At 30.5% G+C, this 13,534-nt stretch overlaps 2 protein-coding genes across 3 annotated transcripts; both read left to right on the top strand.

Annotated features, from left to right (window-relative positions):
• Positions 1-5,848: 5,848 nt before the first annotated feature.
• LOC106296504 (ACT domain-containing protein ACR4) lies at positions 5,849-8,557 on the top strand. Of its 2 annotated transcripts, XM_013732650.1 has the most exons (8): positions 5,855-5,946; positions 6,059-6,095; positions 6,472-6,544; positions 6,649-6,694; positions 6,821-6,935; positions 7,014-7,081; positions 7,170-7,883; positions 7,960-8,313. In XM_013732650.1, the coding sequence occupies exons 2-8, from the start codon at positions 6,092-6,094 to the stop codon at positions 8,311-8,313; spliced, it is 1,374 nt and encodes a 457-aa protein (XP_013588104.1). In that variant the 5' UTR covers positions 5,855-5,946; positions 6,059-6,091. The 2 variants fall into 2 exon arrangements, with proteins under 2 accessions (XP_013588103.1, XP_013588104.1); XM_013732649.1 differs by having other exon boundaries at positions 5,849-6,095; positions 7,960-8,557.
• Positions 8,558-10,873: 2,316 nt separating this feature from the next.
• On the top strand, positions 10,874-11,537 carry LOC106299316. The gene has a single exon (XM_013735426.1). It carries the CDS (start codon positions 10,984-10,986, stop codon positions 11,266-11,268), a length of 285 nt encoding a protein of 94 aa, XP_013590880.1. The 5' UTR covers positions 10,874-10,983; the 3' UTR covers positions 11,269-11,537.
• The last annotated feature ends 1,997 nt before the right edge of the window (positions 11,538-13,534 follow it).

A 13,534-nucleotide genomic window follows, 5' to 3' on the forward strand; every position in this document is an offset into this window, starting at 1 on the left:
CCTATACATCAGAATCAAACTCATCCATAGCCAGAATGACTTAACTCAAAACCCACACATAAATTTATAATATTAAAGCGGAGTTTAATTTCAAAAAAAAAATGATATCCAAAAAGAACAACCCGTACCTAAATGGATAACCAATGTTCCTGCTTAACTTATTTTATAAACTAATAAAAAATATTATTTTATGTGTTTGGTTAAATTAAGTAAAATAGCAAGAGTTTCTTATTTAGTAAAATAATTATGTGGAGTGAAAACTTAAGTGACAAGTAATATATTTTTATTATTTTGATTTAAGTTATTATTTTATTCACAAATACAATTATTTGAATTATATTTTTGGCTACGTAATTTTCCAGCGATTGAAACTAAAATAAAAAAAATGTTTTAGTAAAACAAACTAAACCGAACATTTAACCATATGAAAACTCAATTATTTTACATTTTTTTATTTTATAATTGGCACAAAGTTAATGTTGATTAATTAATAAATAAAAATTTACACTATTATTATGGTAATATAATTAATGATATGATGTATTACTAAGGTAATATAATTAATGAAATTGTTAAAATGAGTGGAATATGGAAAGATAATTAATGTAATTATATTAATAAAATTACTAAAATGACACTATACTTCTTTTTTATAATGCTATCAATTTTTTTCCAAATAATTCTCATTTATACTGCTATCATTATTTTCAAACAATTTCAAAAGGTACTTCAGTTTTAATAATATAGACTAGAGATTGATATGCGCACCCGCGCAGATATTGGTTTTTACATTTTTATACATTGATATTTATATTTTTATTAGTGTTATATATTTTAAATGACTCGTAATATAACTAATTTTATTAAAAAGACCTAGACCGAATCAGGTAATATGGTTATTTTTGGTACAAATATCTGAATTCATTTCATATACATTTGTTATTAAGATATTTTTAGGTTCTTATACATCAGAACCAAACTCATTCAGACCCAGAAGGACTCAACTTAAAACTCACACATAAATTTATAATATTCAAGGGGGAGGCTAATTTCAAAAAAAAAAAAGATATCCGAAAAGGGCAACCCCCACCTAAATGGATAGTCATTGTTCATACCTAACTGATTCTTATAAACTAATAAAAAGAACTCTTTCGATGTATTTGGCTAAAATAAGTGAAATAAAAAAAGTTTTTTTTTTATTTAGTAAAATAATTATATGGAGTGAAAATTAAGTGACAATAAATGTAATACATTTTAATTATTTTGATTTAAGTTGATATTTTATTCATAAAAACATGTCGTTGAATTATGTTTTTGGCTACATAATTTTCCACCGATCGAAATTAAAAAAAGTTTTAGTAAAACAAACTAAACTGAACGTTTAACCAAATGCAAAACCCATTTATTTTAGATATTTGGTCTTATAATTGACACAAAATTAATGTTGATTAACTAATAAATAAAAATTTGCACTATTATTATAGTAATATAACTAATGATGTGATTTATTGTTAAGGTAATATAATTAATGAAATTGTTAAACTAAATGAAATATGGTAAAACAATTAACGTGATTATATTAATGAAATTAATAGAAGGACATTATGCATTTTTATACTGCTATACATGTTTATAACAATTCTCATTTATACTACTATCTATACTTGTAAACGATAGGAAACATACTTCAATTTTAATAATATAGATGTAAGCGTTAGTTTCCGGTCTCAGTGGGTGCTAGAGAAAATTTAGCAACCGGTTCTTGTCAATAGCCCCCAAAAAATATGGTTTTCAGTCCAAATCTTACTGAATCAAACAAAAAACCCACACTACGAAACTGATGATGTAGATTAGTGCTTTTACTCTAATAATGCACGTTATCTAAGAGATGCAACTTGTAAGAGTACATGTAATTATTTTTTGAAATAATAAACGAATCTTTAAAATTAAGACATTATCAACTTGGAGATGATCAAGTGGGGAGAGTACACAAAACGTGGGGTGAAAAAATCAGAGGAGGCGAAGGAACACGGTAAGAGAAAAGTAGGTTCGACCGCACCAGATTCCTAGACCCGGCTGATGCAGCAGCACGAGGCTTTGCCAAACCATGTGACTCTTGCATCTAAAACCCCCAAGTCCTCCATTTAATTCGGTTGGCCGCTACTTGTTCCCTTTTGGCTTTTTTCTTAACCCATGCCTCTGGCCACTCTCTAACTCTAGTTACTACTACTTGCTACTTGTTTTTTCTTCTCAATGTCTCAAAACCCATTTAAATCTTGTTAAGATTTTGATTAAATTTTTTCCCGTGATTCTTTTAATTTTGTCGGCAATTTTTGGATTGTTTCAATCCCACGTGTTTTATATTGTTGAAATGAAGCAATCTACTAGTTTGTTATATATTTATATATACATTTTCTTGAACAACATATTACATCTTAAGATTAATATTCTTAACTAACAAGAACTGTTCAACACTATCCCCATTCACCAATATGCATTTTCAATCATGATAATGTACCGTTCTGCTCAAGGAATCATTGTACATACCAACGTTTTACAAATGGAGCTTGACTAGGCGATAATCAATAATAAGCGAAACATTGTTTTTTTAAAGGATAAAAAATCGGTATAAGCAACATTTAAGCGCTAGTTCTCTATAAAACATCTAATTACCGTCTAATGATTTTTTTGAACATTAGCATATACTACGAAAATATGATTTTTGGTCCTCAAAGAATATCAGTCCAATCATCGCTAGGGAATAATAGTATTTGTTAAAAGAAACCAGTTTTTGGAAGAAAAATTGAACACAGATGATGTGTATAAAACTCACACAACTAAATTTTATAGTTTCAGTTGTTAAAGAACAAGAAAAATGCACGGGGTTTCAAATCTCATGCATTCCTTTATTTATGATACGGTCTATGTACCAAAGATAGAGTAAGAATATAAAAGAATAAACCAGCGGCCTTGGGCTAGTGGTACTTGAGGGGAAAACCTCCAATACGGTACCCGCAGTTCGAGTTCCGCTGGTCACCGGGCTAGGGTTAAATCCCAAGAATACGTGGAGTGCCGTGGGCCTCGCGGGAATAGTCGGTTGACCACGGTCGCCGGAAACCCGCGGTTACCTTAAAAAAAAAGAATATAAAAGAATAATAATATACCCTTTTTATAAAAATATATCATAACTTTGAATGGGAATATTAGGAAAGAGATGTGATGGTACGGTCAATAGTACGTAAGGAAGAGTACATTCCTCCTCTGTTACTACTGTAACTCCGTAAGCGTTATATAGCCTTCCTTCGTTATTGAATCTTGATTGTAGTTAATTCTATAATTACATTTAGAGAATCTTCAGACGAAACTGTTGATCTGTTACGTTGTAACACAATTATGTTTACTTAACTACACTGGGTTTAATTGCATTATTAAATACACGATCAACGTTCAATATGTAAGCACAAATATTACCCATTTTTGGCCATCTTATATATCTTATATATTAAAACAGAAGGCACAACCTTGATTCATATGTGATTTTTTTTTTAAAATGGACCAAATAAACATATTACTAGAAAGTCATGTTACATTTAATTTTTAGTCTTATCATTATTATAGGTCTAACTAACTCACTTTCTAGATTATAGGAACTAAATAATATGTTTATAACACAATATTGCTACATTATAGGAACTAAATAACTATCAATCATTTCCAAGCAAAAAAAATAGTCTGAAAACTCTGTTATCAATTTTTACTTTCATATCATGTACCATCGTATTTGAAAGAGACTGCAAGGAGCAAAAATATTTCTCGAGATTTTTACAGGTACATTTTTAAAACTAAACTGATTTCACATTGATTTGTCTTTTGTATTTAGCTCATTTTGTGAAATGTTTGATTATCTTTGGAGATATAATATTTTAATATTTTCTAAATTCTATTTCTATTTATTTATTCAATAATGAAATACTAATCAAACAAACAAAAGAATATATAAGAAGAAATAAACACATGTGAAAGTTTGAAACAATCTATTTGATGGAGAACAAGTATACTCTAATATTATTATGTTTGAATAACCTTAATATACTCGACAATATAAATCTATGAAGCTAAAAGTTTAATTTTTTAATAACTTGTGAAAGTTTCAAACAACCAATTCAATAAAAATAAATATACGTTAAAAATATTATGTTTTAAAAAGTGATAGAAACACCTCATATACATTATAATATATACCAATTTAGAATTGAAAACAAAATGTTTATATAAAAATAAATGAAAACAAACATCTGCGCGGATCGAGATCTAGTTACTATTGTTTCTGCACTTGAGGGTCTCTTTTGATAAATTAGTATGTTTTGGAGGTTTTACTAGTTATTCCATATTATATTCAGCGTTTTTCTCACTCTCGTGTGATTTTTGATATATAAGGAAAACAAACGTTACACAATAATTTGATACGGTATCATATTCCATAGTGGCGCTATTTAAAAAACACACTAGATCTCGATCCGCGCGGATTTTTGTTTTTATTTATTTTTATATAAATATTTTGTTTTCAATTCTAAATTGGTATATATTATAATATATATGTGTCTATCGATTTTTAAAACATCTATCAATTTTTAAAACGTAATAAGTTTACTGTATATTTTTTTCATTGAATAAATTGTTTCAAACTTTCACATGTATTTGTATTTTCTTCTATACATATATTTTTAGATTATTATTTCATTATTTAAATCGTAACTATATATATAAAGATTAGTAAAATATTGTTTTATTGTCATATTCAAAGATATTGTAACATTTCACAAATTTATAAAGTTTTTAAAAAATTAAACTTTCCGTTTCATAGATTTATATTATCGAGTAAATAATTAAACATTTAGTTTTTGTTTAATTTTTAAAATAAACTATATAGTTTAAAATTTGTTTTCATTGGTTTAAGGTAGTAAAAATTAATCATGGTTAGATAATATGATTTTTGTTATTTAAAAAAAAAATCTTTATAATTTTAAAAGTTAACATCGATAAATATTTAAATATTTAGCATATAGAGGTATAGTATTACAATATTAAATTATATATATTTAATTTATACTATCCATAAATCCAATGGATCATCTGTTGTTTAAATCAAATTATTGATAGCCCAATAAAAATTTCTGGTAGGCCCAAAATTTAAATGATAAGATTAGATTTAAATGTAACATGAGTTTCTAGGAATATGTCCATTAAATCTATTTTTTTAAAAATCACACATGAATGAAAGTTGTTTTAATATATAAGATTTTCACTTGTTCTTTTTCTCGATATGAAATGGAAATAACTATTATATTATTCCTTTTGGTGCTTAAATTATGAAAAAAGTAAATATTCTAGAACGATTTATGGCGCATTCTATATTTAATATATATTCGACAGAATATATACGAATCGTGAATCTCTTTCACAATGGTTCTTACAAAGATTAAAGATTATTATTTTTTTTTACAAGAATCTTTAAATTACGATCCAATCTAACGTTTACGAATCTTTAGAATCGGCTTAGAACTCGAAACAGTAAATTTATTATTTTCACTTTCGCTCCGAGAACTTTGGGTGATAGATTAGAGGAGACGTTGAGAGTATTAATTTACCATCACGTGGTTAAAAAGAAAGTAACAAAGAGATGATAACACATACGCGCATATTAGCCATTCGGTGTTTCAAAAAATTAAGAGAAAGGTGCGGCACGTGGCTAACATACGCCGAGAGTTACAGTTCACCCCTCTTTTCTTCTCCTCCTTCACCGTATAATAAGAACACCAAGCCGCGGGAAAGGGAAGAAAAAAAAAATAATGTAAAGAAAGTTTCTCTTTTTTTTTCTTTGAGTTGCTGGTTTATGGGAGAATCGTGTCAGATTAATTTCCTTTTTTAATTTCTTGAGTAGTTAAAGTAATAATACTCTCGAGAGAGTGAAAAGATCTTTCTCCATTATATATGCAGCTCTTTCTCCATCTTCTCCTCTACGAAAGTTACTGAAACCACTTTCATTTTTTTTCTGTAGTGTTGAGAGTCAATACCCCAAAAGGGAATAGTAATGGGTACGTCTTCTTTCTCTCATTGTTGACTCGTTTCAGTTTCTTTCTTTGGACCAAGAACTTCCATTAACGGTTCTTCTTCTTCTTCTTATGGGTTTCTCTGTTAGCTTTTCACAGTTAAGTGATGTCGGTGGGATCTTTGTTCATTATTTTGTTATGTAGTTACATATGACTTGTAATTTTCTATGGTAGCTGTGCTTTGTCTCTCTTTTATTACTACACAAGAAAACAGAGAAGATGAGAGTTTTTCTTGTTTTCTTTAAATGGGTTTTATCAGAAAGAAACTTCCTTTGTCTATGGATTTAATTTTTTTTTTTGTTTTTGGGGGTTTCTTGAAATTACAATAGTCTATAACTGTTTTTATGGGTTTTGATGGCAGATGTTAGCATGAGTTTTTCACAAGATATGGATGATGAGTATGAGAAGCTCATTAGAAGAATGAACCCACCCAGGTATTACTTACAACTTGTCTCTCCTTTTCTATTTATTTTTATATAAAATTAAAAACCATTATCTGATATGGTTTTGGATAAAACCTCTGTTTTTTGTTTGTTAGGGTTGTTATTGATAATGACTCTTGCAAGGAGGCAACTGTGATAAGGGTACTTTTTCTTTATTTTTCAATTTGCTGGTTATATCAATAAAAGGTTTATTATATATCTAACATATAAAGTCTGAAACTTTTGTTTTGCTTACACATATTCTTTGGGGTTTGTGATGTTTGTCAGGTGGATAGTGCAAATGAATATGGGATTCTACTTGAAGTTGTGCAAATCCTCACTGATCTTGACCTCACTATCACCAAAGCTTACATATCCTCTGATGGTGGTTGGTTCATGGATGGTAATGCTTGTCTCTTTTTAGAAATTTCTTGCTTATGAACAAGGAATTGAATCTAATCTTATGTATCCACTTTGGCAGTATTTAATGTCACTCACCAAGATGGGAACAAAGTCACTGATGAAGTTGTTCTTGACTACATCCAAAAAGTGAGTTTTCTTTTAACAGGATTTGTTTTCTCTTCTTCTTTTATATGTGTAAATGAGTCTAATGAGTATGCTTTTGTTAATTTCTCAGTCTCTTGGCCCTGAAGCTTGCTTCTCCACTTCCTTGAGATCTGTTGGTGTCATACCATCAACAGACAGCACGGTTATCGAGTTAACCGGTTGTGACAGACCAGGTCTGCTGTCTGAACTGACAGCAGTCCTGACCCACCTCAAATGCAGTGTCCTAAACGCCGAGGTCTGGACACACAACACAAGAGCAGCTGCTGTGATGGAGGTGACAGATGACTTAACCGGTTCCGCCGTTTCTGATCCAGAGAGGCTCTCACGGATCAAGAGCCTTCTCAGGAATGTGCTCAAGGGAAGCAACACACCAAAGGAAGCCAAAACGGTTGTTTCTCAAGGGGAGGTCCACACTGATAGGAGGCTTCATCAGATGATGTTTGAAGATAGAGACTATGAGAACGGTGTGATGGTGGACGACGATTCCTCCAACGTTCAAGATGAAAGGCAAAGACCAGATGTTTGTGTTGATAATTGGCTTGATAAGGACTACTCTGTGGTCACGGTTAGATGTAAAGACAGACCAAAGCTTCTGTTCGACACTGTCTGCACTTTGACTGATATGCAGTATGTGGTTTTCCATGGAAGCGTTGATACTGAAGGCACGGAGGCATTTCAGGAGTATTATGTGAGACACATAGATGGGTCTCCTGTAAAATCAGAGGCGGAGAAGCAAAGAGTCATACAATGTCTTGAAGCAGCTATCAAAAGAAGAGTGTCTGAGGTAGAAAACCATTGTTTCTGTTGTTTACTCTTTCTTTTTTGTAAACTGTAACTGAATATGAGTGTCTTCTTCTCAGGGATTGAAGTTGGAGCTGTGCACTACAGATCGAGTAGGCTTGTTATCAAATGTGACTAGGATTTTCCGCGAAAACAGTCTAACGGTCACGAGAGCTGAAGTGAAAACCAAAGGAGGCAAAGCTGTGAACACATTCTATGTCAGCGATGCATCTGGCTACTCAATCGATGCCAAGACTATAGATTCCATAAGACAAACCATAGGCAAAACTCTCCTCAAAGTTAAGAACAAGCCTAAAGAACAACAACAAAGAGAGAAACCGCCTTCCCAAGAATCACCGACAAGGTTTCTCTTTGGGGGTCTCTTCAAGTCTAAATCTTTCGTCAACTTTGGCTTGGTTCGGTCCTACTCTTGAAGACACATCTTGGTTTAGAACTTTGAGGTTAAGTCTCCACTAGGTTTTTAACTGCTTCTTTAAACTTGAGAAGAATCTGTAAATGTATCACCAGGCATAACCTTAATTCTTGGTCTAGGATCCAACGTTGGGTAGGGAAAAAAGACAAAAGGGTTTAAGTTGATGTCATGACTAAAGTGTTTTAAGTGTCAACCTCCTCTGTATATAGTATCAACTTCTCATAATTATCTCCATTTTAAATCTTCTTCAGATGTTGTAGCCTAAAATGTTAATGACAAATTAAAGTATTCATGACCTTAAACAATACTATATGAAAATAAACTATGAAGGACATAATTGTGGTGGGTGAATAATTTCATTATTGGATAATTCCAAAGGACTTCTGCCCAATTTTGATCCCTGATTTAAGAGTTGGTTTTCATACTATCTACAGTCTACACTTAAAATAACCAGTTTTTTCAGATAATAGCTAATTTTCAAAGGATCAGGAGGTTTGGGGGTCATAAGCACTTACACTTTTCATGGTAGCTCCATATCATGTAATTTGACTTTTTAGAAAGTAAGAGATTGGGATTCGAAATATATACTTAGTAGTTCAAGAGTTTTATCCATTAGACCCACTCATCCTTGTTGGAAGACAATAGCTACTTCAAAAGTTGTATAATTACACTTTTTTCATTGGCCTTTAGATACTGATTTTGTATATGTGAGAGACATTGTATTTAAGCTGAGAAAGTGTTTGGAAAATGTCAACAAGGTAGTCATTGTGTTCATCCAAATAACTCAAAGTTGAGATGTTGGTGGAGCGTCATTCACACCAAACGATTCGTCCATAAAAGTTAAGAGTATCAATGGTATTAGAAGCCTATAAGAAAAATTGTGCAGAATTCCATTATTGTTTTTGTATATTAATCTGTTTTTTTTTTCATACAGAAAATATTTAGGATCATAATCACAATTTGAAACTAAAAAAACCTAGGAAAGTAATCAGTCTGAAATTTAAAAATATTTAAAGTAAAATATCAAATATCCAGTTATTTAAATATAAATTTATTATTTAAAAAAATGAAATTATTAAACTTATAAATTAAAAATGTATATTACAGATTATTATTTTTGAAAATATTTTAAATAGTGAATTTTATATATGGATTTTGTCGTGATTTAAAGTGTTTTAAGTTAAGAATATAAAAATCTAAATTTCTTAGTTTTATGTAGGATTATAGAATGGTATGATTAAATTAGATCATTTTTCATAATTTACCCAAAAATATCTTAAGAACTCATCAAAAATCAAATTAGTTCAAATTCTCCCAAAATAGATACATCATTCCTATATTAATGCAAGTGGCATTAATTTACTGAAATAAAAGTTAATGATTATTAAATTCTGATTTATTTAAATACAATCTTACCAAAAAGATGAAATATTTGGATCAATCAACTTATTAAGAAATTGTTTAAAAATGGAAATTAACAGAAAAAGGTTCGATTAATATAGGAGACAAGAAAGATCTAATAAGAGGAACATGTGAGGGTGTGAAGTATTGTCACTGAAAACTTTATGGGGCGTGTTTACTGAAACCATGTCGATGGTGTGTGTAATAGATTCGCGAATCACATGGAGAGACCGACATAGATAAACCTCCCCACCACAAAAAAGACTTAATAAAATTCCATATTCTAACACCGCCCAGTTTTTCACATTCATTGTTAATTTTACATGTTACGTACATCTCTTTTTTAATCTAAACTTTCTCACAAACACATACTAAACTAACACTTTAGCATGTGGCTCGCCTCCCTTAGCATGAGGATACTTCATGGCAGAGGAAATCTTTATAAGTTTCAGTGATTTTGTCTTCATATTTTAATTTATGAGCTGCAGATTATTGCCTATTTTCACTGCTGGACTACACATGCATTTGAGTAATTTATGTAGTTGAGTTCAAAAATCTATAGGCATCAGCTTGATATCTATATGTTAGGCCTTACTTACGCTAATTATTTTATTATATGTATAGGATTTACACTTTGTCTTTCATAGGATTTACACTTTGTCTTTCAAAACAATATGAAAACCATTTTGGACAGAGACATTTCTCTAGAAGAACTAGCTAAAATCACAGCCATACGCGGTCACATGTTTATTACAACAACAATAACGCATTCCTCATGCCAAATTCAGTCCTTATTTATTAATGTAACACTAAATATAACATATAGGAAAAAAACAGAAAACATAGTTGATAATAGATCTGATTCATAACCAATCTATTGACCGTTGACTAATTTTGCTTGATTTGATTCTTTTTGTTTGTTTGTTTGCCATATTGAGTCAATACACGCACCACACAACCACCACACTTCCACCCTATTTCTATTTTTACTTTCTTTTCTTATGGAAAGAGATATTATTGATTTGTTATTGTTATCCATTCAAAAAAATTACTTTATTTTTTTAAAAAATTATTTACTGTATTTCAATCCTCAAGCTAAGCAACCCCTATTTTCCCAATCGTCTGCCTATATATAATCAGATTTAAAACCTTAATAAAACATAAATAAATACCAACTTAGCATCAACATCGCAAACACAAACACAAACACCAATCCACACACACACACCCAAAGATTTTCTTGATATATTAATAATTCAAGAATCAAGAAATGGAGGAATCAGGACGTAAAGGTGATCCGTTTCCAGGTTTTGAGATGAGTTTTCACAAAGACGACTCCATTTTCCGGCGATCTCAAAGCTGCCGGCGGCTTCAGAGAAGAGCTCCATGTCCTCTCTCATTACCACCAAGACCTCCTCCTTCTGCAGAACCTCCTTCTGCGACCGGTGTCTCCACTTCTGCGTTGTGTCAGAACGGCACAGATCCAATCCCTCTACTGTCCCCTCTCGTCCTTCCTTCAATGCTTCAACCTAATCCCTCCACCACCTCTCATTGACTCTCTTCTCTTCCGGTCTCTTCTTATATTTTTCATGTACTGAGAATGTTCTCATTGATATTATATTTATCCTTTTGATCATTTTGGTTTTTATCTGAATTTTTTTCATCATCTAGCTTCAAATATGTCATTGTCTCTTTTCAGATGATGATGATCGTCCTCTCTTCTTTCTTGGTACTTGATGATTTTGTTAACATTATTGATTAATATTTGTACATACAGTGAGCATCTAATTATCTTTTCCAATGATACAATATCCCACCAAGTGTTTTTTATCCATCATGGCGTCTACAAGCAATTTTGAACCAGTATCATTGTTTTGACAAGATCATCAGACAAGATTACATTGATCAATGATCAATCTTTGATAGTACTTGTGTTCGTATATAATTTTTAGAATTTCTCAGTTTGGGAAATTAGATTTTATCTTAGTAATATAATTAAATTTGTAATGAAGCATTCACCAAACATAATTATCAACACATATGGGATATGATTTTATAGGATACGATATAAAACAATTAAACTCTGGTTAGCAAGTTAGCATGACAAAGTAACCAGCCAGAGGCTGAACAAGTGAAGCACAAGGATCTCTAGAGCTGGAACAGACCAAAGACGTTTTGAGGCAATAATATTTGGACCATAAAGAAAAGAGAAATTGCATTGTATATATAACAAAAAAAATTATAATTAAGTACCTAACTAAATAAAAAGTTGACTAAGATATTCAATATATTTTATGAAATATATACAAAACTACTCTTCTAAACTTACCGGATAAACTCTTTTCTCTTTCTTTTTTTCGCATCTTCTCAAACCTCCATTTTTGTTATGAGAAACAATTGAATCTCAGTCTTTTCTTTAACTTTTATATTTGCCACTAATTTTTTTCTGTTATTTCTTTTCCAATGGCGTTTATTTGGTCGGTGATAATTCTAAGAAATCCAAAAAGTAGTTGCATCTAAACCTCTATTTCCATATTCTGTTTTTTTTTTTCAGAATTGTCCGCTAAGGATGATTTGTCCTTATCAGCCTTTACGTCTTTCATTGATCCAGTGGTAGCAAATTAAATATATAGTATGGAACGGTTCTTGTATGGATTGGTTTTTGTATTTCCATATTATTTGCAAGAAATGGAATAACACTTAGATCTCTATTTTTCATTGATATTGATGAACATATATACTTCTTGTTACTTCGCCTCAGTCGCCTACATATGTACAATTGGTACTACTATCACCATATTGTTTGGCAAATTCATCATTTACCACTTTCTAGTTTACAAGTCTAAATATATTGTATAACTATATTTATATAGTACAGTTTAATATTAGATAATATACTATTTCCAAATTTTGATACTTAAGTTTAGGGTTTATGGCTTTCGTGTTTAGGATTTATATTTGGATTTAGAGTTTAGTGAGTATCGTGTAAGGTTTAGTATTTAAAGGGTAGGGTGAAGTTTAGGTTTGCATTCATTTTTTTCACTATGCGATTGTTACGTGTTATCGATATGGATTTACAATATTTAGCAAATGGAATATACCATCTAATGAAAAATGTTCTATTTTTATCCACGCATATACTAAACACACTAACTACGTATGCGGTAAGTATGAGTGAGACGTGGATGATTTATATTGCTTCTAGAATGAATAGTGAACGGTAAATTTTGTCTATGTCTCAAATTGTTGATGTCATCAACTCTACCTCCTTATGAAACTGGATAACTGTAAAAGAGAGATATAACCGGATAACTTAGATCATAAGTGTTAGTTATCTAATTATGTCAAACCAATGATATTTTCTTCATTTCTACTTTCATTTACGTTATTCACCAAATTAACCGCTAAATAAAATGCAGACGAAATAGCTTTTGACTGGACTTAAAAGTGAGTATTACTGGCAAACATTAAGACCTAATTAGATTGAAATGTAAAGGAACATCTAGTTGAACAAAGATTAGGCTTTTTAAATATAATATTTCATATTAACTACAACATTAGAAATAATGTTTCACTGCTTTCCTATCAGTCCATTTTACATATTTGATAAATTAAACAAAAATGTATTGAAATATATTATTTCATACTAACTACTACATTAGAAAACAAATATCCCCTGTTATTAATTTTAATTACAGTAATAATGATATTAATGAAAACATATGTTAACCAACTAACAAAAATAATTAAGAATCAAAATGTTATGATCGTCCAAGAACACGTTTGACAATGAAAAATACGCTTATGTTTTTAATTTGGAA

Source organism: Brassica oleracea, chromosome C6, assembly GCF_000695525.1.
Source record: "Brassica oleracea var. oleracea cultivar TO1000 chromosome C6, BOL, whole genome shotgun sequence".
NCBI lineage: Eukaryota > Viridiplantae > Streptophyta > Magnoliopsida > Brassicales > Brassicaceae > Brassica > Brassica oleracea.

Bases quoted from the DNA above. Each gene is read 5' to 3' on its own strand.
- LOC106296504 (XM_013732649.1), top strand. The intron at 6,936-7,013 runs GTAATGCTTGTC...CCACTTTGGCAG, and splicing joins TGGTGGTTGGTTCATGGATG to TATTTAATGTCACTCACCAA. The intron at 7,884-7,959 runs GTAGAAAACCAT...TCTTCTTCTCAG, and splicing joins TCAAAAGAAGAGTGTCTGAG to GGATTGAAGTTGGAGCTGTG.
- LOC106299316 (XM_013735426.1), top strand. From the start codon at position 10,984: ATGGAGGAATCAGGACGTAAAGGTGATCCGTTTCCAGGTTTTGAGATG.